The sequence below is a fragment of the Miscanthus floridulus genome, chromosome 13, assembly GCF_019320115.1.
Source record: "Miscanthus floridulus cultivar M001 chromosome 13, ASM1932011v1, whole genome shotgun sequence".
In the NCBI taxonomy this organism is placed as follows: domain Eukaryota; kingdom Viridiplantae; phylum Streptophyta; class Magnoliopsida; order Poales; family Poaceae; genus Miscanthus; species Miscanthus floridulus.
The window spans coordinates 54,487,176-54,513,158 of NC_089592.1; the positions used below are offsets into that span (position 1 = coordinate 54,487,176).

A 25,983-nucleotide genomic window follows, 5' to 3' on the forward strand; every position below is an offset into this window, starting at 1 on the left:
ATAGCAAAAAAAAAACTGGGAGAGGCCCACTAGCCAGCCCCACGTGGTTGCATGTCACAAGTAAGAAGTCATGTGATTTTTAGCACAAAATAAAGAAAAAGATCAGACCTCATATGTTCCTTCTTTAACTACTACGCCTCAAAGTTGATTGTGACTAAAAGTCAGTTTGGTTGTTTTTTAAAAAAATGTTTTTCCAATAAGAGCATGTTTGGATCAGTTTTGGATTCTTAAAAACCAGTTTTTGCCTCTAGTTTCTAAAATCTGAACTCTGAGCAAAAATTGGTGCGGTGTTTGGATCCCCTAGTTTTTAAGAATCTGACTTCATTTATTGTTCTATAGGTTACTAAAACTAGCAAAAACTAGGTATCAACAGCTTTCTAGTTTTTAAGAATCCGACAAAACTGAGAGAAAAAACTAGGGGTGTTTGGATCCCATCCAATTTCTAAAAGCCAGATTCTCAGAAACTGGCAAAAACTGGAGGATCCAAAGATGACTAAAAAGCCAAAAGCTAATCAAAGGAATATAAAATCTGTGGCCGCTTCTTCCAAGAAAGCTACTTTTGCTCTTAAAAATATATAAGTTTTTCTTTCTAAAATGGTCATTTACATGTGAATCAATAAACATCATACTGTTATAAACAATCGCTCATGCCTTCAACTCCTTCAAGGCATTACAAGCATTTCTTACCAAACCTACAATTACACAACTGCTTTGATTAAACAGTTTTTAGTTTTCTCACAGCTCACAATAGCTTTTCTAAAGCACAGCCTACAACATCTTTTCCACATTTTCATGGTATGTAGTGTAGTGAATATTGTAATGCATTTATGAGACCCTAAATAAATTCAAATGAAGAAAGTTTGAACTAAAAAGTTTTAGATCTTTTTAAGTACAACAACTTTTATTTAGGTCATTTCTTCATCTCAGATTGTTTGAAAAAATCCAAACAAATATGAATTTAAAAACTATTAATCTTAAAACCTAATTTTTGGGCCCTAAATAATTGCAAATAAAAATTAGTCAACTATAAAGTTTTAAATGTTGTCGAGTACTACAACTTTCTTTTAGACCATTTAAAAATTTAGAAAAAATGATTTCAAAATATTTGTGCTGACACCATATTAAGAAAACCACCAGACGGTTTTCTTATACTACCACTAGTAGAAATCATGTATTTACACTAGCAGATTTCTTAAGACGATGTCTTAAGATAACGGCCAGTGTAAATATTTGAGCTATGAGCCTACAATTTTATTTCTACTTGCGTCTATGCATTATGAAACATCAGTAGAAAAAAAAATTAGAGCCGTCGACGAAAATTGTTTTTGTATTACTGATGAGTTCGACTCTCATAAAACTTAAACTTCTAACTTGCGATTGTGATCACGCGTCCGTAGCATCTTTTAGCATGACGCCAACTCAATTAACTCTTGCGACTTCTAACTTGCGATTACGATCGCGCGTCTGTGTAGCATCTTTTAGCATCATGACGCCCACTCAATTAACCCTTGCCTTCTCATAAGCATCAGACGACATATGTACTTGCCATAGCTTCCAGGACTGATGCTGTGGCGCTGCCATTTGTGATTTGTGAATCAGTTCGCTGCCCACCCACAACTTGCATTCAGCCTGTTCGTTTGGCTGTGGCTTATCGTAAACGATCATAAATTTTTAGTCGGAACAGTATTTTTCTCTCACACAAACCAGGCAGCAGTATTTTTTTACGAACCAGCCAACCGAACAGGCCGATTGTCCTGAGCTCTCGTCAATACAGAAGGCTCCAAGTCTGCAACCTACAAAGTAATGTCCCTAAAAATCAACAATTGCAACATACACTACAATTTGTTTTTTTGACCATATCATATCATATCAGTAGCAATCTCAATGATTTGGTGGTTCCCTTTTGACATATATATAGCGCTGCAGAATAAGGACCGGCACATGTGTGTCAAACAAGACTGTCCAATATGAGCAGTCCATATCGGCAAAGACTCGGCGGCACCGCAACTAGACCGTTTCCAGCCAAAAATATGCCGATCGATCTCGCGTGTGAAAACACTGAGCATGCAGTTGACTGCTCTCTATTGGCCTGCAAAGTCAAGTACGTACCTGTTCTTTTTATTAGAAAAAAATAGTTGCATCTACGAATGTACGTGGAGCTAAGCTAGTCTTTGGTCCGAACATAACTGACAAGTCGGCAATGGTTCCGTACGTGCAAGGACTTTCAACACGAGAACATTATTGTCAGGCGCGTGGAAAAATTATTACTCCCTCGGTCCTAAAAACGATGACGTTATGGGACGTGTGCTAGTGGAGGTTTCTTAAGTTTAAGTAGCGAAAAATTATTACTCCCTCGGTCCTAAAAACAATGATGTTATGGGACGTGTGCTAGTCGAGGTTTCTTAAATTTAAGTAGCTTTATTGAAAATATTGACAACATTCTCTTATTCAAAAAAATTATTGACAACATTTGTATCACTAAATAAGTTTATTATAAAAATACATTTCATGATTTATTTAATACTAATTATGTATTACAAATATTAATATTTTTATATATAATTGATCAAAATTAAAAATATTTGACTTCTTGAAAAGTGAGAATGACATTCTTTGTGGGACGATAAGCCAGGGTTGTTCGGCTGAGGGTTTCTGCGCCTGATAAGCCAGCTGATACTGTTTTATTATGAGATAAAAACACTATACCATGGCTGATAAGCCGGGCCGATAAGTTCAAACAAACAGAACGAAAAGGAATACTAGCTAACATGCAACGCAGCTACTCAAAAAAGGATTTTGACAAAATAATGGAGATGTACAGTAGTAGTATCCATGTACCCAGTATCGACATTTGGAAATGCATATGTTGTTGTCCTATATTTTTCAGAAAGGACGGTGAAATTTAAATTCATCATGGTATTAGGATATACACATGTAGTCATTGTATGTCTAAATGGTTGTTTAGGTCGTTTAAACATCGCATTTAAATAGTTTATGAAGGTCAACCGTGTCGTTTGGGTCATAAACAGTAAATTAAATGGTTGGACCTTTAAACTCATTTAAATCCTTAAATACCATCCAAGCGGGTCTAAACACAATCGAGTTAAACATGATTAAATGAGCTAAACAGCCATTTAATTCACTATATTTAGTCAATAACAGGATTACAACTACTAGATTTTGCACTGAAGTAATTAACATTGTAAGTATATGCAGTGGAGTGAGATTTACTTTTCTTCCAAAAAATATTTAATAGATAACTTACTTTTTTACATGTATAAATATGTATATTTTAAAACTTTTTACATGCATAAATATGTATATTTTAGTGTTATTATACCAAAGCGTTAATTAGATCTATGCCACTATAAATATTGCATTTTTAGCTCTATCATACTATTCATCGTATAGGAACCATGCCTTTACAATTCTGTGTCTATTTAAATCGTGTCATTTTATACGTCTCCAGCGACATTGAGCCCACGTACAGTCGTATCTATACTGCTGACTTTTTGAGTGGACCAACCCATGTGATCCTCTACATCTCACTTACAAGTGTCCCCTCTTTGTCATCCCTTTCCTAACTCTCCCGAATCTATCTACAATGCTTCACCTTTGTAAGAAAAAATGGATCCTATGGGCCGCACTATTACAGAAGTTAACTGTAGGGGCGGCTCTAGAACCTCTATAGGGGCGGCTGCGCCAGCCGTCCTTCCCAGGGTGTTCCTACAGAGGGTGCCTCTGTAGGGATGGCTGGTAATATTAGCCGCCCCTGTAGTGGACTTCTGTAAGGGCGGCTGTATCACCAACCGCCCCTGATGTGTGTATTTGTAAAGGCGGTTGAATCAAGAACCGCCCCTACAGTGGATTTTCCAGCAAAAAAATAAATAATTCAAATTCAAATCTAACCCCACACACACACACACACACACACACACACACACACATATATATATATATATATATATATATATATATAATTCAAATTCGAATCTGACCGCCACAAATATACATATATACATCCACAAACACAAGACCATTATGGGTGTTCCTTTTTCAAACGATTATCTCCTAAAATTAATCCGTATGTACTAGGAAATCAAACATATCACAAGAATAAGATTTCATCCACTAGAAACATAAACTCAAAGAGAAAGCAGAGTCCTTAATTTGTACAAGCTTCAAGATTCTAACAAGAATCAACAAATGATTTTAAAAGATGCCTACTGAAAAGTTAAGCTAAACCTGTGATCCAAACTAAAAGCATTATGGAGGCAGGACAAAGTTATTACTTATAAAAAGATGCAACATATCAAAACAAACTGGTTGACATTGAATGTACAACATTAGTTCCAGGAAGAATCCATCTGCTATTGCAATTGCCTGACTAAATTTGCTTAATGAGTCTGGGATCATAAGAAACTTAAATGAAATAATTAAAAGCCTAAAGCCAAGTGTATGTCTGCATATGACACTGTGCCCGCTTATAGATAGATCCCAAGTACCTTTGTGAACATCTAACCAAGCATTGACAAATTGTACTGCAGAAACAAGTAAAAATAAAGTAGTTAATCAGAACATATATCACAGAGTAAACACCTCAAAAGTTGAAGTCTTTTCTGTAACTTTATCAGGATCATCAAATGATTGAACTCGTGATGCCTCCTTCTCATCTAGTTTCTTCCACAATTCTAGAGCTTCAACATCTATCCTGAAGTGAAATACACGTATTAGAGTAACAAGAAATGATAATAGCCCAAAACAAAGGCAAAAGTACTAAATTAATCTTTCAGGCTTTCCTTATGTTGCAGGTTAAAACTATTAAGTCACAGTGCAATGATGGCTGATAATACTTTATATTTAGGCTAGTAAATTGCATGGGATAACACCCTGATTTGCTAAATATCCTTACTGGCACTTTGAAGTGAACGATTAAATGTAATCTCATATCACATATGAAAGATAGATGATGTTTACTGTTAGACAGACAGATGGACCCAGGACGTGGTCCACGTCCATTGTGCAGCGCTGGCCATGGGCCATGGGCCTATGAAGCACATGTAGATTGTTTCCTATTAGGCATGGATCTCTGCTGTGCTAATTCTATAAACCAAACCCTATGACATACTTCACTATATAATATAGTATCATGTACTCTCATAATCAACCTACTATTTCCGTGTGCAAACCTTGCTTACATTGTATCAGGCTGGTCGATCCTTGCTCACACACGCATGAAAATTTAGACTTCATGAGCAAATCAGTAGAATAGTGATCACCTCACAATGTCAGCATTCCTCTTTAGACCTGAAATGGCACTTTGCGTAAACTGAAGCAGCTCTTCACGTTTCACCTACATGTATACAGATACAAGAATATTGTTTGACAAATGACAAGAAAATCAATTTATGCAAAAATTGATATTGAAAACAGGAAAACAAAATACACCATTCTTTCTCCGGGAAAAATAAAATACCAAGTACATAGCAACTGGTGAATAATTAGAACACTTTGCGCCAAGTATTACATGATAATTTAGCCTTATAAGTTTACATCAGACAACTGGCAGACATACCAGGACTTCATCATGATAATTTGAGGGGCACTGTAGGGGCGGCTGAGGTTATAAGCCGCCCCTACAGTTGAATTTTTTTTTTTAAAATTCTAAATCAAAATGAATTATTCACATGTAAATAATAAATAATACAGTACAAATTTTTATAATTATTTTTTATAGATATATTTACATATATAATAACTAAAACAACTATAACAGTTTAAAATTGCAAAATTGAACCTTTAAAAATGAGAAAAAAATTTAAATTTTAAAAAATTAAAAATTAAAACTAATAAAATAATTTTGAGACACCAAATGATCTCAAATAAAAATTTGATAAACATAAAAGTTGTAGAGGTCATAAAGATCTACAACTTTTATTTTGGTCATCTTGTCATTTGACAAAATTTGAACCTTTCAAATTTTAAATTTTAAAAAATGACAAGTTCGAACCAAAATTTGAGACCCAAAATGATTTCAACATAAAAAGTGATGAATACCAAAGTTGTTCAACTCATTAATATCTACAACTTTTATTTTAGTCATCTTATCATTCGACAAAATTTGAACCTTTCAAATTTGAAATTTTGAAAAACGATAAGTTCGAACCAAAATTTGAGACCCAAATTGATTTCAACATAAAAAGTGATGAATACCAAAGTTGTTCAACTCATGAATATCAGCAACTTTTATTTTCGTCATTTCTTCATTTGATAAATTCTTAGCACACATTATTCACTAATCTTACACATTTCTCATATAGTTTATAAAACCTTATGAGAGATGTGTCACATTTATGAACAATGTCATTACCACTTTGTCATATGAAGAAATGACCAATACAAAAGTTATAGATCTTGATAAGTTATTCAACTTTGGTATTTATCACTTTTTCAGCTGAAATCATTTGGGGTACGAAAATCTTGTCTGAATTTGTATTTTTTTGAAATTCAAAATTTAAATTGCTCAAACTTTTCATATGTATATATTGACAAAACCAACAAAATAAATTGATAGAGAATGATTTTATAAAATTTTAGGAAAAAAAATCATCAGATTTGGAGTTAGTATGAGGAAGAAAAACTAGTTACAAAGTTGACCAACAGATTAAAAAAAGAAATCATACTGTTTACTATGATCATGTAAGGATCATCTAGAACAGTGTGATTTCTCTTTTTAATCTGTGGGTAAACTTTGTAACTAGTTGTTCTCCCTCATACTAACTCCAAATGTGATGGTTTTTTTTCTTAAAAATTTCTAAAACCATGCTTCAGTATTTAAGTTTGATCAAACTTGGATGTGACAATGTTTTACACATTTTAAAATTTGAAATTTGACAAGTTCAAATCAAATTTTGAAACCCTAAATAATTCCAGATGTAAAAGTGATGAATACAAAAGTTGTTCAACTCATCAAGATCTACAACTTTTATTTTGGTTATCTTGTCATTTGACTAAATTTAAACCTTTCAAATTTGAAATTTTAAAAAATGACAAGTTCAAACCAAAATTTGAGACCCAAAATGATTTTAACATAAAAAGTGATGAATACCAAAGTTGTTCAACTCATTAATATCTACAACTTTTATTTTAGTCATCTTGTCATTCGAGAAAATTTGAACATTTCAAATTTGAAATTTTGAAAAACGATAAGTTCGAACCAAAATTTGAGACCCAAATTGATTTCAACATAAAAAGTGATGAATACCAAAGTTTTTCAACTCATGAATATCTGCAACTTTTATTTTTGTTATTTCTTCATTTGACAAATTCTTAGCACACATTATTCACTAATCTTACACATTTCTCATATAGTTTATAAAACCTTATGAGAGATATGTCACATTTGTGAACAATGTCACTATCACTTTGTCATATGAAGAAATGACCAATACAAAAGTTGTAGATCTTGATAAGTTATTCAACTTTGGTATTTATCACTTTTTTAGCTGAAATTATTTGGGGTACCAAAATCTTGTCTGAGGTTGTATTTTTTTGAAATTCAAAATTTAAATTGCTCAAACTTTTCATATGTATATATTGACAAAACCAACAAAATAAATTGATAGAGAATGATTTTATAAAATTTTAGGAAAAAAATCATCAGATTTGGAGTTAGTATAAGTAAGAAAAACTAGTTACAAAGTTGACCCACAGATTAAAAAAAGAAATCACACTGTTCACTATGATTATGTAAGGATCATCTAGAACAGTGTGATTTCTCTTTTTAATCTGTGGGTAAACTTTGTAACTAGTTGTTCTCCCTCGTACTAACTCCAAATGTGATGGTTTTTTTTCCTAAAATTTTTTTAAAATCTTGCTTCAGCATTGAAGTTTGATGAAACTTGGATGTGATAATGTTTTACACATTTTAAAATTTAAAATTTAACAAGTTTAAAGCAAATTTTCAAACCCTAAATGATTTTGGATGTAAAAGTGATGAATACAAAAGTTGTTTAACTCATTAAGATCTACAACTTTTATTTTGGTTATCTTGTCATTTGACTAAATTTGAACCTTTTAAATTTGAAATTTTAAAAAATGATAAGTTCGAACCAAAATTTGAGACCCAAAATGATTTCAACATAAAAAGTGATGAATACCAAAGTTGTTCAACTCATTAATATCTATAACTTTTATTTTAGTTATTTTGTCATTTGACAAAATTGAAACCTTTCAAATTTCAAATTTTGAAAAAACGACAAATGGGCACTACAGGGGCAGCTGGTGATTGAGCCGCCCCTACAGATCAGCCCCAACTGTAGGGGTGGCTCAAGTTACCAGCTGCCCCTATAGTGCCATCTGTAGGGGCGGCTGGGCTGCTGGGGCCCGAGGACGCCCACTGTAAGGGCGCCCCCAACCCTAGCCGCCCCTATAGTAAAAATGCCCCCGTTCCTACAGTAAGAATTTGGCATAGTGCCATTAAGTTCGATTTAGGTGCTTGATGAACACCATGGCCATTTGGACTAATGATGTTTGCTAGTATGCAAGGTATAGTTCAAATAGACGCAAGGTGGACTTGGATTGAGGCAAAGTGATGATCTGGATGATCAACTAACACCTCAAGCGAGACATTAGATGCTATGTTGAAGACATATAAGGCATGTTAAAAGTCCAAGACACAAGATAGAAGAAGCTCAGACGAAGACACACGAAGAAACGGAGCCAAACGGTGGTTGCATCCGGTGATAGCCAAGAGGAGTGATAAGGATCTACTCACGGAAGGGTACGTGGTTGTGGATAGGATAAAACTAGAATCACTCGAAGATCACTCAACAAGATCAACTAGCACCGGAGATTACTCTACGGGTTTCTCAAAGAGGAGTCGTGCTCAATTCTCATATCATATCAATATCAGCTCCCTCTCAAATGATGGATTACATGGTTTATTTATACTAGGAACATCCCTTCTAGTTGGGTGTGAACATCGTCCCTCTCCGTCATGCCATCAAACTATTGTTTCATTTTACGATATGGATGTGACGTGGGAAGGAAACGTCGATGCCTTGTGTACACCTGTTTTTTTGGAGTTGTTTAGCCGCATGGTCTCGGTGTCATCCAAGCATTGGAAAGAATCTTTGTCCCCTTTACTCTGACCAGACAAGTTACGGTGCCCAGGTACATCAATGACGGTGGTGAACAAAAGGGCACATAGTGTGAACTCCAACTATGTCTACTGGTCAAATATTTTTACACCTGGAATCTATAGTTTTTTGACCTCATCCACCATTGGTCTTAGATACACATCAATATCATTACCAGGCTGGTGCGGGCCTGAGATTAGAATTGACATCAACAAGTACTTCCTCTTGTTACACAACCATGGTGCCAGATTGTAGATAGATAGCAGAACCGGCCATACGCTGTCTGAGCTACTCATGTGACCAAAAGGATTCATGCCATGTGTGTTGAGCACAAACCAGATATTCCTTGGATCATCATCAAATAATTTTCTATGCTTCATCTCAATGTTGTGCCACTGAGTAGAATGCCATTGGTTATCATCCTTCTTTCGACCATCCTTATGCCAACGAAGCAGTTGAGCTTCCTTCCTGCTAGCAAACATCCACTTCAATCGTGGAATTATTGAAAAATACCATGCCACCTTATGAGGACCCTCCATGCTTCCTTTCCTCATCACCCCCAACTTTTCTAGGCTTGTACCGAGGGGTTCCACACACTGGGCATTTCATCAATTTTGCATATTCTCCACGAAATAGGATGCAGTCGTGCTTACATGCATGAATCTTCTCTACTATCAATCCAAAAGGGCAAATTGTTTGCTCTCGTATGTGGTTTCTGATATGTGATTCCCCTTCGGTAGCATGTCTCGTAGCAGATCTAACAACGCTTTGAAGCTCTGGTCAGTCCAATGATGGGCTGCCTTTAGCTGCACCAACTTAAGACACAAGAAAATCTTAGTGTACTTGTCTGGACAATCAGGATACACTGGGAGCTTTGCATCTTTCATCAATGCTTCCAATCTAGCTATCTCCTTCTCAGTAGAGGCCTCCCACATGGTATCACGCACCATCTATTCTACTTTATTCGGCATTTGGCCTAATTGCTCACCCATTTCCATTATGTCTTTATCACTGAGATCCTAACCAGCAGTGCAAGCATGTGAGACATCTTCCTCTGTACGGCCAAAGAGTCCATCTGTATGGCAAGACCTGTCGTCCATATGGCTGTCCTGTAGGCCTTGATCGTTAACGCCTTCCTCGCCATGCTTGTTCCAACATTGATAGCCATCCATGAAACCACGAATGATCAAGTGTGCATGGACCGTACATGATTTGGTGTATTGCAGAGTTGCAGTGAGTCGACATTTGCACCTCTGCTGCTCTAATGAATGACTTGAGACCCTCCAAATACTGATCACAGGTACGGTTCTTCAGATACATCCATGTACAACAAGATTAAATATTGAATATATATAAAACCTGTGTCAGTACTTACATACAAATTCTTATTCTATTAACTATACAAGTAGTTAATTATTGCTACGAACCTGAAGAAAGACGTTGAAGATTGTTGACCGATCGAGAGTGATAAGATATTATAGCAGATTCTTAATTAGGATATCATACCTACTAGAGAAGGGGAACAAATTATCAATCTACGGACAAACAACAGATCGAAAGCATTCGCAGTAAGAGAGAGCTATAAAGGGTATGTTTGGTTTCCTGGCAAACTTCTAACCTGACTAGAATCCTAGCCTGAGCAGTCTTAGCCTGCTCCCACCAAGCCAACCTCTGCTTGTTTGGTTGTCTGTACTCTGTAAGCCTGGCTAGCTTCAGAGCATGTTTAGTTGCCTGATTTATTTTAATATAGTCACTTCTCTAAATTGGAAAGGTTACCCCTTTAAGGTATTTCGCCGAACAAGTGGTGGGCATCCATTTCTCGGTGCACGAATCTTGATTCATACCCCTATCTTGGAATGGACTTGAGGCTTGAATGATGTGTACATGTATATGTGTATTTGTAAAGTATTTCTGGAATTGTTTTTCTAAAGGAAAATGGCCATAATGTGTGCATGACGTAAGGTGACATCATTAAGCTAATAAGGGACCGACCATGCCGGCGACGCTGTCCGCCGCATCCACCCACACACCATGCCGGCGCTGCTGCAAAGCCCATCCCTTGCAGGCACGGACCATACCGGCGCTGCGCGGACCATCACGGAGAGGAGAGGGCGGTGACAGATGAAGAGAAAGAGGAGATGTACTTCCGGCCGCCGCCCACGGCCCGGTATTGCCGGTGATGCAGAGATGGGGCTGCAGGACGATCTCGCCGGTCGCACCGCGTAGCCCCCCACCGTGATGCCGCGCGACCCCCCACCGCGTCGCACGCCAGCTGCCGCGCGACCCCGCCGCCGTGATGCCGTCCTCCATCAGTGCCGGCCCCCTAGGTAGGACACGAGGTGCGACGGCCGAGGTCTCAAATAGAGGAGGGATCAAGCCCAGGTATATAAATTTCTAGGTTCCATAGTTCATTAGGCATTAGCAAACTAATGAGAAAAGAGACATAGAACTGATCAGATGTCAAAAAAACAACATTGGCATTTCTTTTCTAGTTTTCTTTTCCCACGGCCCTCGGATAGAGAGGAGATGATGAGTCACGCTGCACACAGCACACTTAGATCATGAATTCGCGACATGCGCCTTACACACGCGAAGCTAGCGAGCCGCGCTGCTGCGAAGAACTAGACTACTGGAGACATGGACATGGCGCATGAAGACGGCGATCAGGCAGGGCTCTACAACGACGACATCTTGATTCTTGACTTCTTATGAATTGTGATCACCGATCAGTTGTTTAGACCCAAGGTATTTTTTTCTTTTTATTTTTAATCCAAATTAATTATTTGTATAGTATTCCAGACTTGTCATATTTTTCTTCTAATTTAGGTGTTAGAATTTTAGAATGCTGCCTAAGAAACATTTGTCATGGGTGAGAAAAGAAAATAAATATATTACTTTTTTAATCTACATTATTCCTCGATAATTATCATACATCTACAAATATATTGCTTAATCTATATTGTTGCTCGATAATTATCAGACATGTTAAATTAAAAATATATTATTGAATTTGCTTTCGTTTTGTAAGTAAAATTAGCGCCTATATATTATAAGATTTTATATATGGTCAAGAGGGGCTGTTGCGACGAGATCGCCAGAGAGCCCTTAGAATAGTAGGCCCGGCACTGTCCTCTGTGCGCATGAGTTCAACGCCAATGGGAGCCTACCACACGGCCGCGCCTCGTGAGCCCATTGCCACGCGACCTCCGTTGATTCTGCGGCGCCGGACAAGGTGGCGACGGGGAGCCGGTGGTGGCCGTCGCAAGGAGGTGACCAAACTCACGCCATCACGCTAGCTAGGGCCTGGCTCCAGGGAAATGACCGATTCGGGCGCCAATCCTGGCCAGGCTAAAGGGGTACAGATGACCAGCCATAGTCAGATCTCAGCTCACTTCAAGACAACCAAATAGGTCAAAATTGGCTCCAGAGAACCAGGGTAGAGATTGACCACCCAACCAAACACACCCATATTGGACTAGGGTATACCTATAAGCCTGAGCCGATCGATCGACGGGTTGCGGGTGACCTACAGTCGATGGCCGGCAAGAGACCTAGATAGCTCCGCCCGCCGCCGTGTGCCCCGCGCGCCGCGCCGCCTGCCACGTACATGCGCCCCGCGCGCAATATATCTAGAGGGTTACTTGCTAGCTAGGTCAATAGGGGATCGAAATAGCTAGAGCGTTGACTAAAGTACCCGATCGAGTGCCAACAGTACACCCAATTAACCGCACGAGAGATCGAGTGCCCCGCGTGGTTTCTTTTTAGAGAATATTGTCTAGCATGAGAGAGCCGTCTTTGATATGACACTGACGGGCGATATCCCACACCGTCACTTATGTTTTATTGAAAAAGATAGGCTACAGCTAAAACCGTCTCTGACTTACTAGCCATCTTTGATATGCATTTTAGAGCAAACGTGGCTCAGAATCATAAATCGTCTCTGGTATATTTTATGGAACAGACGGACATCGACAACACGTGTCGCTGATATATTAGAGACGGCTTACCTTAGGACGCTTCTCCAATAATGTGTTACGATGGACAGGTATTTGGATTTGAGACTGTAGACTAATATTTTAGAGACGGTTCTTTATATCACCCGTCTGTATTACTTTTTTTTTCACGGTTGTAGACGACCGTCTCAGGTGGACGCGTCTCATTTGTTGTTTTCTGGCGTAGCGTGTGGCCTGTGGTTGTTTCCGTCGCTCTCCGTCGTCTCCTCGAGAGACTCCATGAGCATCAGGTGATGAATGAATATATGCCATAATGCCAATGCCCCGATGGGAACGTGGCGGACGGGAGCCGTCGCCCCGCCGGCAGCCTCACAGCGATGCGGCTGGCCTCAGTTACCACGACCTGGGTCTGGGTGACCCCACATGTCACTGGAACATGAATGTACTAGGCACCAATCAATCAGCTAGGCTGGGGGCCCCGCTGGCGCTTACTATTCCACGGTCAGATGAGAGGACTTGCGAGTCGCGACCGCCCGTGGTCGTTGCTCCATCCCGGAGCCCGCGCGCCATCCACACTGACACAGGCACCGACGGCATCCGGCCTGCCCCCGCGTCAACGGGTACGGGCCACAGGGGTTGCCGGGGGAGAATTGCATCTGCACGTGACCGTGATGTCGCTCGCTCGACCACCACTGCTTCCGCTTCCGCTTCCCCGCCAGAGGGTGTAATCGCTCTCCATTTGGAGACAGCAGATTGATTCATAGGCACGCATTGTCCCTTCTTCCACTCTCGCGGTGGACGCAGCGGCGGCGCCCGATCTCCTTCCGCCTACGTCCTTCACCTTCCTCGTTGCCCACGCCTGACGCCGGCCAAATGCGGCGGCCCTGGACGGTGGAAGCCTGAGCGGCCCCCGCCCGGCGTTCCCTTTGCTCGCAGGATCGCAAGGCCCCCTCTCCCTTCCCCGAATTGCCCGGTAAAAATCCCTGCCCTGATTCGGTTCGCCTCCTCCTTCTTGATTGCCCGGCCTGCAACTGGTAAAAATATCTTTTCTCTTGGGAATTTTGCGCCTTTGTTCCTCCTCTCTGTGTTCTCAGCCTTGTTCTATGTTAAATTCAGAGAAACACCCCCATGCTCTCCCGCCCCGCTTGTTATTTCTCATGAACCTTTATTTAATTATTTCCTAACCGCGTGCTGTACTTTTTATCCCCCGCTGATACATTACCATGGTTCGCGAATCCAAGATAACCATGCTTGGTCTTTCCGGCCTGGACCACCAACTCCTGTGCCTCTCACTACAGCTCTGTACCTCGATTTTCATACTGCACACAATCACATAACCGTAGAACGAGTTTGCTGCTACTTTCGCCTGCAAAGTTTATGAAATGGATGACATGGTAATTAGTTGACAAAGTTCATCAAGGAAACTAGTGGTTCATCCGTCGCTGCAAACGGCATACTGTTCTTACTATTGGCCCTACTGAGTATACACTGTGACTAAAGGTAGAAGAATGGAGAGAGAGGACAAAGCACAAGAAAACACCAGCATTGGTCGGAGCTCTACAGAGGAGATGATAAAACTAAACTCGCTCTCTTTACTGAGTTGCAGTGGCAAACCATATATACAACTCTATCCATCTAGTCCTAGTATAGCTACCATGCTGCTACAGTGATTAGATATGACAGCAGACTGACTTTCACGTCTGCCCCTGCTGCGGCTACAGTGCGGCAGGTGAGCCGTTCGACGCCTGTCCTTGCAGCGGCTACAATACCATAGTACGGAGCCTTTTCGGCGTCGCCTTCCCCTGCCGTGCGTTCATATATAGAAGCAGCAGATTACTTAATAATTTTTTTTTCTAATCCTGCTGCTAACCCTAGAACCCCTCCATGCCGATCATCTTCTTCACTTCCATGAGTCGAAGACGGGCGAGCGGCTTGGTGCGGACGTCCGTGTGAGTTGCCGACCAGTTTCGATGAACTCGATGACGATCTACCATCCATCAACACAGTCCCTGAGGAAGTGGAACTTCATATCGATGTGCTTGCTCCGATCGTGGAGAACCGGATTCTTCGCGAGGACGATGACGAGTTGGTTGTCCACCATCAGTGCTGGTGGGTGAGCTTCCACACCGGTCAGCTCACCCAGCAGCCGATGTAGCCACACAACTTGGCACGTCACTGTGGTCGCCGCTACGGTACTATGTCTCGCACGTAGATAGCGCCACCACCTTCTGTTTCAGCGACAGCCATGAGATTGGAGCCGACCCGAGGAAGACGAGCACGCCAGAGGGTGCTCCGTCGTCCGTCGATGTCCCCCGTCATGTCTACATCGCTGAACACAGTGAGCTGCAGCCTATTTTCGTCGGTCTTGGAAAAGACGATCTCTCTTGATCCACCGTCCCCTTGACGTAGTGTAGCAGCCGCTTTACCGCAGCCTAGTGATCCTCTCTGGGATTCTGCATGAAGCGACTGACGTAGCCCACGATGAACGCAATGTCCGGCCTGTGTGGACTAGGTAGCGTAGACCACCGACGATACTCCGGTAGAGTGTTGCATCCACCTTCACCGTGGTACTAGCCTTCGTCAGCTTCAGTCGCTCCTCCATTGGAGTCATGCACGGCTTGCACTTAGTCATGCCGCTCCGCTTCAACAGCTTCGAGGCGTACGCGCTGTGACCTGAGTGTGAGCGCCTCCTTCTCCTGTCTCACCTAGATGCCGAGGTAGTAGGAGAGTGTCGCCGAGATCACTCATTCAAAAATAAGCCGCCATCTCGTGCTTGAAGCTGTCTATGTCCTCCGCATGCGAGCCGGGTGACGATCAAGTCGTACACATACACGTCGACGACGAGCTCCTCCTCCCTCCATTCGCCACGTGTAGAGCACGTGCTTTGTTGCGCACCGTGTGAACCTAAGCTCGCCCAGCGTGGAGTCAAGCTTGGCGTTCCATGCTCGTGGGGCTTGCCGCAGCCCGTAGAGCGCTTTGCGCAGTCGGAGCACCCTGTGCTCCGCTCCCTTAACGGGGAAACCCGGAGGTTGTCTGACGAAGACTGTCTCCACCAGCTCGTCATTGAGGAAGGCCGATTTTACGTCCAGGTGATGGATGTGCCAGTCCTTTGCTGCTGCCAAAGCCAGTAGCAGTCGGACAGACTCCATGCGCGCTATCGGCGCAAAGACTTCCTCGAAGTCGATGCCCTCGCTCTAGACAAAGCCTCGAGCGATGAGGCGCGGCTTGTGCTTGACAACGGCACCGTGCTCGTCCCGCTTGACTTTGTATACCCACTTTAGGCTGATCGGATGACATCTTGGAGGTGGATCGATGAGCCGCCAAGTTTCATTTTTCCTCGATCGCCTTCATCTCCTCCAGCATCGCCTGTCGCCAGTGTGCGTCGCGCTCGGCCAACACGAATGTGGGTGGTTCCTCTATACTAACGAGAAGCAGCTCTAGGTCATTGAGCAGCCGACCCACCAGGCCTAAGGGCCCTGTGCCGCCGATGATATCGTCCAGTCTTCGGAAACCACACCTCCTCACCTTCGTAGAAGGCATCCATGAACTCAGTGATGTCACTTGGAGGTGAGGCGAACTCGATCGGCGTTGATGGAGTTCCTTGTTTTGTCGGAGTGTTCGGCATCCCTCCCAAATCAATCGTCACCATTCCTAGAGTGGTCGGCACCACTACAGGAGTGCTCAGCCCTAGTCTTGTAGTGGTCGGTACCACTATAAGACCTCTTGGCTCCGCTACGGTAGTGTTCGACACCCATTCTGGAGTGATCGGCACCACTACAGGACCTCTCTACTAATCTCCTAGAGTACTCGGCACCCCTCCCGGAGTGCTCGGCACCTCCCCAGGCGTGCTTGGCTCTATTGCTGGAGTGCTCGGCACCCCTCTCGGAGTGCTTGGCACCTCTTCCCCAGCGTCTCCACCACTGTAGATGACCAAGTGCTCGACGATGAAAGTGCTGGTGAAGCCGCCAGCTTCCCCCATGCTCAGACTGTTCCAGTCCCAAGCTACCTTCTCGTCAAACACGACGTCACATGAGACAAGCACCTTGTCTCCGCGTGGGTCATAGAACCGGTACGCCTTGGTACCTTCCGCGTAGCCTAGGAACACCATTGGTGTGCTCCTGTCCTCTAGCTTGGTGAGGACCGGCTTCGTCTTCCTGACGTGATCGATGCAGCCAAATGTCCAAAGGAAGGACACACTCGGCTTGCGCCCATACTAAGCTTCGAACAATATCTTGCCCTTCAGGGCCTTGGTGGTGTGCGGTTGAGGATGAACACTACCATGGTCATCGCCCCACCCCAGAACCTTGCCGGCATGCCCTTGGCCTTCATCATGGATCGAGCTATGCCGACCACCGTCTGGTTCCGTCGCTCCACCATGCCATTCTGCTGTGGCGAGTGCAGCGTGGTGTGGTGTCGCACCATACCCTGATCCACGTAGTACGCAACGAACTCCATTGAAGTGAATTCGCCGCTGTGATCAGTCTTCAGCATGCGCAGCTTCTTGTCGCTCTCGGCCTCCACGCGCATCTTGAACTTCTTTATCGCCGCCGCCGCTTCGTCCTTGCTCGTCAGGAATTGCAGCCACATATAGCGACTGCAATCATCCACGAGCAGGAGGAAGTACCGCCGACCACCGTTTGTGCCTGGTGTGATTGGCCCGTAGAGATCGCCGTGGACGAGCTCGAGAGCGTCCACCGCGCGATACTTGGCCGCCATTGGGTACGGTAGCCTCCTCTACTTCCCGGCCAGGCAGCTGTCACATAGCTCGCCTCCGTGCTCGATGTGAGGCAGCCCTTGGACCATCTTCTCTAGCCGACCAAGCGCGTCGAAGCTGAGATGGCCGAACCGGGCATGCCATAACCACGGCTCCTCGGTGTGCCATGCTACCAGGCACACCGGCTGCTCCACCTTCAAATCGAGCAGGTACAACCGGTTCTAGGACATCTTCACCTTGGCAAGAAGTCGCTGCTCTCGGTCCCTGATCATGAGGACACCGTCCTTGATCAGTACCTCGCTCCTACGCTCATCCAGCTGGCCAATGCTGATGATGCTTGAACGCAGCTGTAGGATGTAATATACACCCGTTAGCATGCGGTGCTCGCCATTCTAGCACCTGAAGATGATGGTGCCGCGCCCTTAGATTCCCACCCTTGAGCCATCATCGAAGTTCACCGTACCGTTTACATCGTCGTCGAGCTCGAAGAAGGCTACCTTGGATCCTGTTATGTGGTTGATGGCGCCAGAGTCCAGATACCACCTCTGCTCCTGCTCATCGCCCACACGTCCGAGGAGGACTTGGGCGCGCTGTTCGTCGAGGTTGACATCCTTCAGGGCCTTCTCAGGCCCTTTCACTGCCATCACCTCTCTCTTCTCCTCGGCCTCAACGTCGTGCAGTGCACAGAACGTTGCCATCAGGATAGTGGCCTCGTCCTCATCGTTAGCTTGCGCTAGATGAGCTTCAGCCGTCTTCTCCTGCTTGCGATTTGGGCACTCTCTTGCCCAATGGCCTGTCTTCCTGCAGCGTCGGCAGGTGTTGGGGTCGACCTTCTTCTTCTTCTCCGAAGAAGCCTTACCGCGACGCTTGCCATCGCCACCGTGGCTGGAGGAGGCTACCTCGGAGTTCCTCTGGGCGACCCATTCCTCCTCTGTTAGCAGCAGCTTGCCGCTGTCCTTCGTTGCTGTGGCCTGCTCCATGCGCTCGTCCACAGCCCGTAGACGACCTGTCACATCCTCAATGGTGAGGGTGAACAAGTCCAGCATCGTCTCGATGGAGGAGAGCAATCTGGATGTACTTCGCCGGTACGGAGTGGAGGTACATGGAGACCGCCTCTTCTTCGTTGATGGTGACGTCGTGGCTCCTCAGCTTGCTGATGAGCGTCTGCGGGTGGAGGGAGAAGTCCTCTACCGATTCACCATCCTTAAACTTGAGGTCCTTCTTTGCGTGGTCGGAACCGACGCGCATCGTCGCAATTGCCTTCCACGCCTCCTTAGCAGAGCTCTTCGCCCCCAACGGCTCCCTGTACTCCGTCGGTATATCAGCGAGGATAGCCTCCAACGCTGATATGTTGTCTTCTTCGTTGTCGGTGCCCTTGTTAACAACATTCCAGAGCCGTCGGGCTCTGAGCTTAACCTTCATGGTCACCGCCCACTCACGATAGTTGGTGCGAGTCAGCGTCGGCCAACTAGTGCCGCTGACCTCCCGCACCGTGCGCACAACGACCTTCTGTCGTGGCTGGACAGCCACAGCAGTGCCACTGCTGTATTCCATCTCCAAACCGTCCGTCATTGACAGCGGTTAGTCCGGCGACGGCGCTTGTACGGCGCTCTGATTCTAGTTGTTGGCCCTACTGGCTCACCGGCACGGGTGAGTCGATCACTCACCAACGTTGCCGACCACGACACTGTCGTTGCCGAGCACACACTATGGCTAAAGGTAGAAGAAGGGAGGAAGAACAGAGCACACACAAGCAACAGCGTTGGCCGGAGCTCTGTAAAGGAGATGGTAAAACTGAACTTGCTCTCTTTACTGAGTTGCAGTGGCAAACTATATATAGAACTTTACCCATCTAGTCCTAATACAACTGTCATGCTGTTACACTGACTAGATGTGACTGCAGTGCCGACTTTCGCGTCTGCCCCTGCTGCTGCAACAGTGCGGTAGGTGAGCCGTTCGGTGCCTGCCATGCAGCGGCTACAGTACCACAGCAGGGAGCCTTTTCGGTACCGCCTTCCCCTACCGTGCGTTCACACAGGGAAACAACAGATTACTTAACACTTACATCTCCTCTACCTTAAAGACCGATTAACATTTTTTTAAGTTGCCATGGAACTGACTTAGTGTTGCTCGTCTCTGGATTTTTACCAAACTTGGATTTGTTTTCAATATAAACAGTCAACCATCGCTACTGTCTTCAAGTTTGAAAAAATATATGTGAAGGCAAAGCTGCGAACCACTGTAATTGTCCCTGAAAGGTACTTTCATAAAAGTATAATTGCACTCGTAGGTTTTATAATTATATGTAGTTCTTGAAACGAGTAGATCAAGTTTTGACCGGGTCATTCTCAACTGCACCTGACTTTCTTTAACTGGACAGAGTGTTCCAAAGTAGTTTGCTTGGTAGTTCTGGGGCTATGGAGCACGTAATAGAATCCTTTGTCTATAATGACAGTGCCAAACTATAGCTTTAACTGATGCCTCGAATTCATTTCAGTACATCACGCAGTAAAGTAAATCTGGATTCCTCTTCTTCTTTTCTGATTAAAGAAAAAACATTTCTGTTCGACTTTTTTTTTCGCGAATGTGTCCTTGTGACCGTGTTTCATTAATTAGAAGCAGAGTTACGGCAAGTTACAACGTTCCAAGTAATCCATAGATTAGTGTGTAAGGAAGGAACCGAAACAAACACACGAGAAGCTAGCTGATCTTTAAACTAATTTACATCAAAGATTTGCGACGAGCTAGCTAGAACTAAAGGCAACAGACTTGGGATAAGCCGGAAACCTGCCAGAACCCAGAGGTTGGCTTCTTCGATGATGGCGTTGAAGACCACGCCAAACCTGCCAGAACCCAAAGGTTGGCTTCTTCGATGATGGCGTTGAAGACCACGCTCGGCGCAGCGGCTTCGTTACTGAAAGTCCTGGAGTTTCTCTCCTTCCACATTTCTGTTCGACTGGTCCAAGTTTGTTCACTTTATCGCGCCTCATCAATTCGTCCGAAGTATATGCTGTTCCTTGTTCCAGTTTCTTGTCCTTCTCCCTTTCGTTTTCAATAATATTCAATTCAGATTGCTCTTATCGTCTCAGTCACCTATAACTTCCACTCTCTTATATTTGTAAGCTTAATTTGCTTAATTTTCAGGTTAATTAGAAGCTCTTTCAGTATCCAAAGATGGTTCATCATGAGCCAGATGAGGCGACTGCAGATGAAACCAGCATCTCTACACAGCCTCCCTCATATAATCCATCCCAAGCACCAACGGTGTACAAGGTCGGGTATCCTCAGAAGAAGAACCTCGCCCACAGAGTTAGCCAACACACTGAGGGAGACGTTCTTCCATGACAACCCACTAAAGCAGTACAAGGACCAATCTGGGTCCACAAAGCTCAAGATGGGTTTGCAGTTCTTGTTTCCAGTCTTTGATTGGGGCAGGACCTACAACTTGAACAAGTTCAAAGGAGATCTGATTGCCGGATTGACAATTGCAAGTCTCTGCATTCCTCAGGTATCATGGTTGACTGCTATCACCTACTATGAATTAACTGCTTACAGTGCCTGACACCGAGTCTTGGACTAAATAGGATATTGGCTATTCCAAGCTCGCTTATTTGGATCCGCAGTATGGGCTTTGTAAGTTTCATTGTGTTTCTTGATTGATGTCTTATCAATGCCATTCTAATCATCTTTATCTTTGTAATTCGGTTTCAGACTCCAGCTTCATCCCCCCATTGATATATGCTGCAATGGGTAGCTCAAGGGATATAGCAATCGGGCCAGTTGCAGTGGTATCTCTTCTACTAGGTTCACTTCTACAAAATGAGGTTGACCATGAAAAGAATAAGGAGGAATACTTGCGTCTTGCTTTTACGGCGACCTTCTTTGCTGGGATCACTCAAGCAGCCCTAGGATTTCTGAGGTATGGCGGTACAGTATTTTTTAAGCAAGAAAAATGTAGGTCCATCGATCTTAAAATTACTGTGTTTTTCAGGCTAGGTTTTCTCATTGACTTCTTGTCGCGTGCTGCAATTGTTGGATTCATGGGGGGAGCAGCCATCACTATTGCTCTGCAGCAGCTCAAATACTTGTTGGGTATCAGGAACTTCACAAAGGAAACTGATATAGTTTCTGTCATGGAGTCTGTTTGGGGTTCCGTTCATCATGGAGTACTTATCTTGAACTTAACACTCTATGAGGAAATAATTTATTGTCATACTGACTACTATATGGTTATCTGATAAGGCGTGGTTTTGTATATATGCAGTGGAACTGGCAGACAGTTGTTATTGGCTTCACATTCCTTGCTCTTCTTCTGTTTGCTAAGTACATTGTGAGCATCCTTATTATTTTTCCAGACAATTTTGCTTTAATAGTTATTTTTTGGGGAAACCGTATAACCTAATAATGGTTTTTCATGTACACAGGGAAAAAGGAATAAGAAGTATTTCTGGGTGCCAGCTATTGCTCCTATAACTTCGGTTATTCTTGCCACCCTTTTTGTATACCTTTTTCGTGCTGACAAACAAGGTGTTCAGATAGTAAGTACTCAATTTAGTGCTGTCAAGGCTCGATTATTTTTGTCATAACCTCAACCTCCACAACAATACAGGCCCTAAGACCCAGCTCAAATGCATCATGTTTTAACTAGTGAATCATTTTGTGGCACTTGATGAAAACAGGTAAACAAAATAAAAAAGGGCATCAACCCATCATCTGTGCACAAGATTTATTACACTGGTCCATTTGTCGCAAAAGGGTTCAAGATCGGTGTTGTTTCTGGCATGATCGGTTTAACAGTATGTATGCTATGCAAACCATCTGTCTTGTGATCATCTTGTCCTTCATGTTCATTTTCCGGTTGACTGCACATCAACCTTTATGCTAACACCTTATCAGGAAGCCATGGCCATTGGAAGGACGTTTGCTGCCATGAAGGACTACCAGATAGATGGAAACAAAGAGATGGTAGCACTTGGAACGATGAACATCGTAGGCTCAATGACATCTTGCTATATCTCAACAGGTAAACTTTTCTGAACGAAGTTACAGTGATTCTTCCAAAAAAAAACCCGAAACACATTTGCTGCAACTATTTCAGGTTCTTTCTCTCGTTCGGCGGTCAATTTCATGGCGGGATGCCGAACGCCGGTATCTAATGTGATTATGTCAATGGTTGTGCTTCTTACATTGTTGGTCATCACACCACTGTTCAAGTACACCCCAAATGCGATCCTGGGTTCAATCATAATTTCTGCCGTGATCGGCCTTGTGGATTATGAAGCAGCAATTCTCATTTGGAAAGTTGACAAAATGGATTTCATCGCGTGCATGGGAGCATTCTTCGGTGTGGTTTTCAAATCTGTTGAGATAGGTCTCTTGATTGCTGTAAGGACCCATACTTGGTTTGCTATCGAATGGTTGGGACAGAGGAATGGGTGAAACTTACATGACATTTTCGATATTCACAGGTGTCAATCTCGTTTGCCAAAATACTTGTTCAAGTAACAAGGCCAAGGACTTCGCTGCTCGGAAACCTTCAAGGCACCACAATTTACAGGAACACCGAGCAGTATCCACATGCAAGGCATGTTCCTGGGGGTGGTAATAGTGAGGGTTGATTCTGCTATTTATTTCTCCAACTCCAACTATGTCCGAGAGAGGTACAGATATATACATCCACCGTGCGTTGCATGCATGTGTAGCTTCATATATTATCCTCATGCTGTGCGCTCCATTTCAGAATTCTTAGGTGGTTGTCAGATGAAGAAGACAAAGTCAACGCAGAGGGGCTGCCTAAAATCAATTTCTTGGTAGTAGAGATGTCACGTAAGTGGAAATCTTCTGTTAATCAGATATCATGAGAGTTCGTAGCTGTGATTTCTACTGATGGAAGCCAATGCAATTTTTTTCCTGCAGCTGTTATAGATATTGATACGAGTGGTATCCATGCCCTTGAAGACCTGTACAAGAATCTTCATAAGAGAGGCATTCAGGTACATAAACTGAAACTAAAATTGGATCGTGGTACTTGAGATGGCACTTAAAAGGAACAAAATATCACATTTGGAGGAAGATTCAAAAAATGCTACTCAAGAAAACCTGAGAACCTGACAACAAACACAAATGTGCCTTTGATTTTAATTAATATGTTTGTGTTTGTGGATGTGGCAGCTTCTCTTATCAAACCCTGGCTCTGCCGTGATTGAAAAGCTCCACTCATCCAAACTCACCGAGCACGTCGGAAACAATCACATCTTCCTCACGGTTGCAGACGCCGTGCGTTTCTGCACTTCCAAGTCGATGCAAGAGCCTTGAACTGAAACGGATTTACGTCCGGAATATGTTCTCTAGTATATGCGTCATGTACGATGTATTCATGTAATGAGTATATATATGTAAGATTACGAATGATAGGAATAGTTTTTGAAGGCGGTGCTCACTGTTGCTTAACGCAAAAGCTAGTGAGCGATAGTGTTTCAAATGAACGTTGTTTTACAGACAAGAGGATATAGGATCAATCATCAACGTATAGCTTTGATCAATGTACAACCAAAGGAAACATAGAACAAAACTGAATTTGACACGAGGCAGACACTCCCTTGAGTGTTGAGTCCTTCCTGTATTTTGAAAAGAAAGAAGAGATACTAATTACACAAATACTCCATCTGGTCCTTTTTACATGGTATAGTCTTCAAATTTCACTTTGACTACTCATATTTTATGATTATAAACTTATGATTATTGGGTAGTACATTCGACTATAAATCTAATAGTATCAAGTTTGTATTATACTTGTTAAATTATTGGCCAAATTATTAGTTAAAATTAGAAAGTTTAACTCTTGACATATGCAAAATATCTTGTAAACAGGACGGGAGCCAGTAACTGATACTGCGCTATTGTTGTTTCAGCTTTTTTTCTACATGTCTGATCATGATTCCATAAGATGATGTGAGTACAACGCCAGTCATAGGGACTGGATGGCCTTTATGTTTATGTTTTTATGGGTGTTTTCTTAGGCTGTGTTTGGTGGTGCGGCTGGGAGGCTCCGGCGCTGATAGCAGAGCCAGGAGACGCCTCCACACTGTAGGAGCCGGAGCCCTTTTATCAACTGGCACAGTGATCTACAGTGTATACAGTGCGCAGCAGGGTGTGGGGAGCCGGAGCCGGAGCTTGCAAGTGCCTTATGTCTAACATGGTGATGTGAGGTGCACCAGAAATTAGGGATGACAACGTACCCACTTAACATGTACTCCATTTGTACCAAAATAAGTGCACTTTTACGATCAGAAACCCTTGTGCCCGAGCGTCCAACCCTCCAAAAAATATCGGATGGACTCTGCAGGCTCATGCGTCCCATGGACAACCACTCATTCCCTAATTAATTCATATCCACTTATTTCTCAGCCTCCATCGACACTGCCTTTTGCTCTGTCTCTTCTTCGAACTCCTTACTCCTCTCATCCTCACCGGGCGAATGGCACAACGAGCTCAGCCATCCCCATCCTCCTCTCACACTCATCAGGCATGAGTCGCTGTCATTCCTGTCGCCTAATGGGATTGCTTCGACTGCAGGCGGTGGCAGCTATCTGAATGTTGCACCACTACTATGGTTCTGCCCGCCCGCACCAACTGCGTGTCGCCGCCGTGGGATGCATCCGCTGCGCCTCCCTCGGTAGGGCAGCCAGACCATTCAGAGGCATTCTCAGACATCGTGCTGGGCTACATCAACCGCATGCTCATGGCTGAGGACATCGATGATAGGTTTGAGCACTACCTGGAGCACCCCGCGTTGTTCACTCCGTTGCTGACCTCCTCTCTATGTATCTCTCTATCTATCTCTCAGCGGACTACACTCGAGCACCGCTTGTTGGCTACTGCAGTCCGCAATTCCCCACCAGGTGGGCCATGGCTGTCATCGATGTCATGTTTCAAGTGTTTCAGGTGTTTTACATGTATGTTTCAAATGTTTCATCTAAATGTTGTAATGGCTATAAACACATGTTGCAAGTATATGTTTCAGGTGTTTTAGACGTATGATTCAAGTGTTTCATCTGGATGTTGCAAGCGTATGTTTTAAGTGTTTCAGGTGTTTCATACGTATGTTGCAAGTGTTTTTATCTGGATATTGCAAAAATAGATCTGGATGTTTGCAAGTGTTTTTCAAATGTTTCAA

At 43.4% G+C, this 25,983-nt stretch overlaps 1 protein-coding gene, 1 long non-coding RNA gene and 1 pseudogene across 2 annotated transcripts; 1 reads left to right on the forward strand and 2 right to left on the reverse strand.

Moving 5' to 3' along the window:
* Positions 1–4,048: 4,048 nt before the first annotated feature.
* On the reverse strand, positions 4,049–5,600 carry LOC136498970 (uncharacterized). The gene is made up of 3 exons (XR_010769851.1): positions 5,576–5,600; positions 5,280–5,353; positions 4,049–4,711 (listed from the first exon to the last, which is right to left on the reverse strand). It is a non-coding gene; the product is annotated as an uncharacterized lncRNA (long non-coding RNA).
* An 8,165-nt stretch (positions 5,601–13,765) lies between these two features.
* Positions 13,766–24,464, forward strand: LOC136500384 (sulfate transporter 1.3-like; annotated as a pseudogene).
* Positions 18,230–19,379, reverse strand: LOC136499844 (uncharacterized). The gene is made up of 3 exons (XM_066495352.1): positions 19,290–19,379; positions 19,007–19,181; positions 18,230–18,813 (listed from the first exon to the last, which is right to left on the reverse strand). The coding sequence occupies exons 1-3, from the start codon at positions 19,377–19,379 to the stop codon at positions 18,230–18,232; spliced, it is 849 nt and encodes a 282-aa protein (XP_066351449.1).
* Positions 24,465–25,983: the final 1,519 nt, after the last annotated feature.

Excerpts from the sequence above, each read along its gene's own strand:
- LOC136499844 (XM_066495352.1), bottom strand. The coding sequence starts at position 19,379 with ATGACGGACGGTTTGGAGATGGAATACAGCAGTGGCACTGCTGTGGCT. Across the intron at positions 19,182-19,289 it reads TTGTGCGCACGGTGCGGGAG|GGCACCGACAACGAAGAAGA; the intron begins GTCAGCGGCACT and ends GTTGTTAACAAG. Across the intron at positions 18,814-19,006 it reads GGACCTCAAGTTTAAGGATG|GTCGTCTACGGGCTGTGGAC; the intron begins GTGAATCGGTAG and ends AGGATGTGACAG.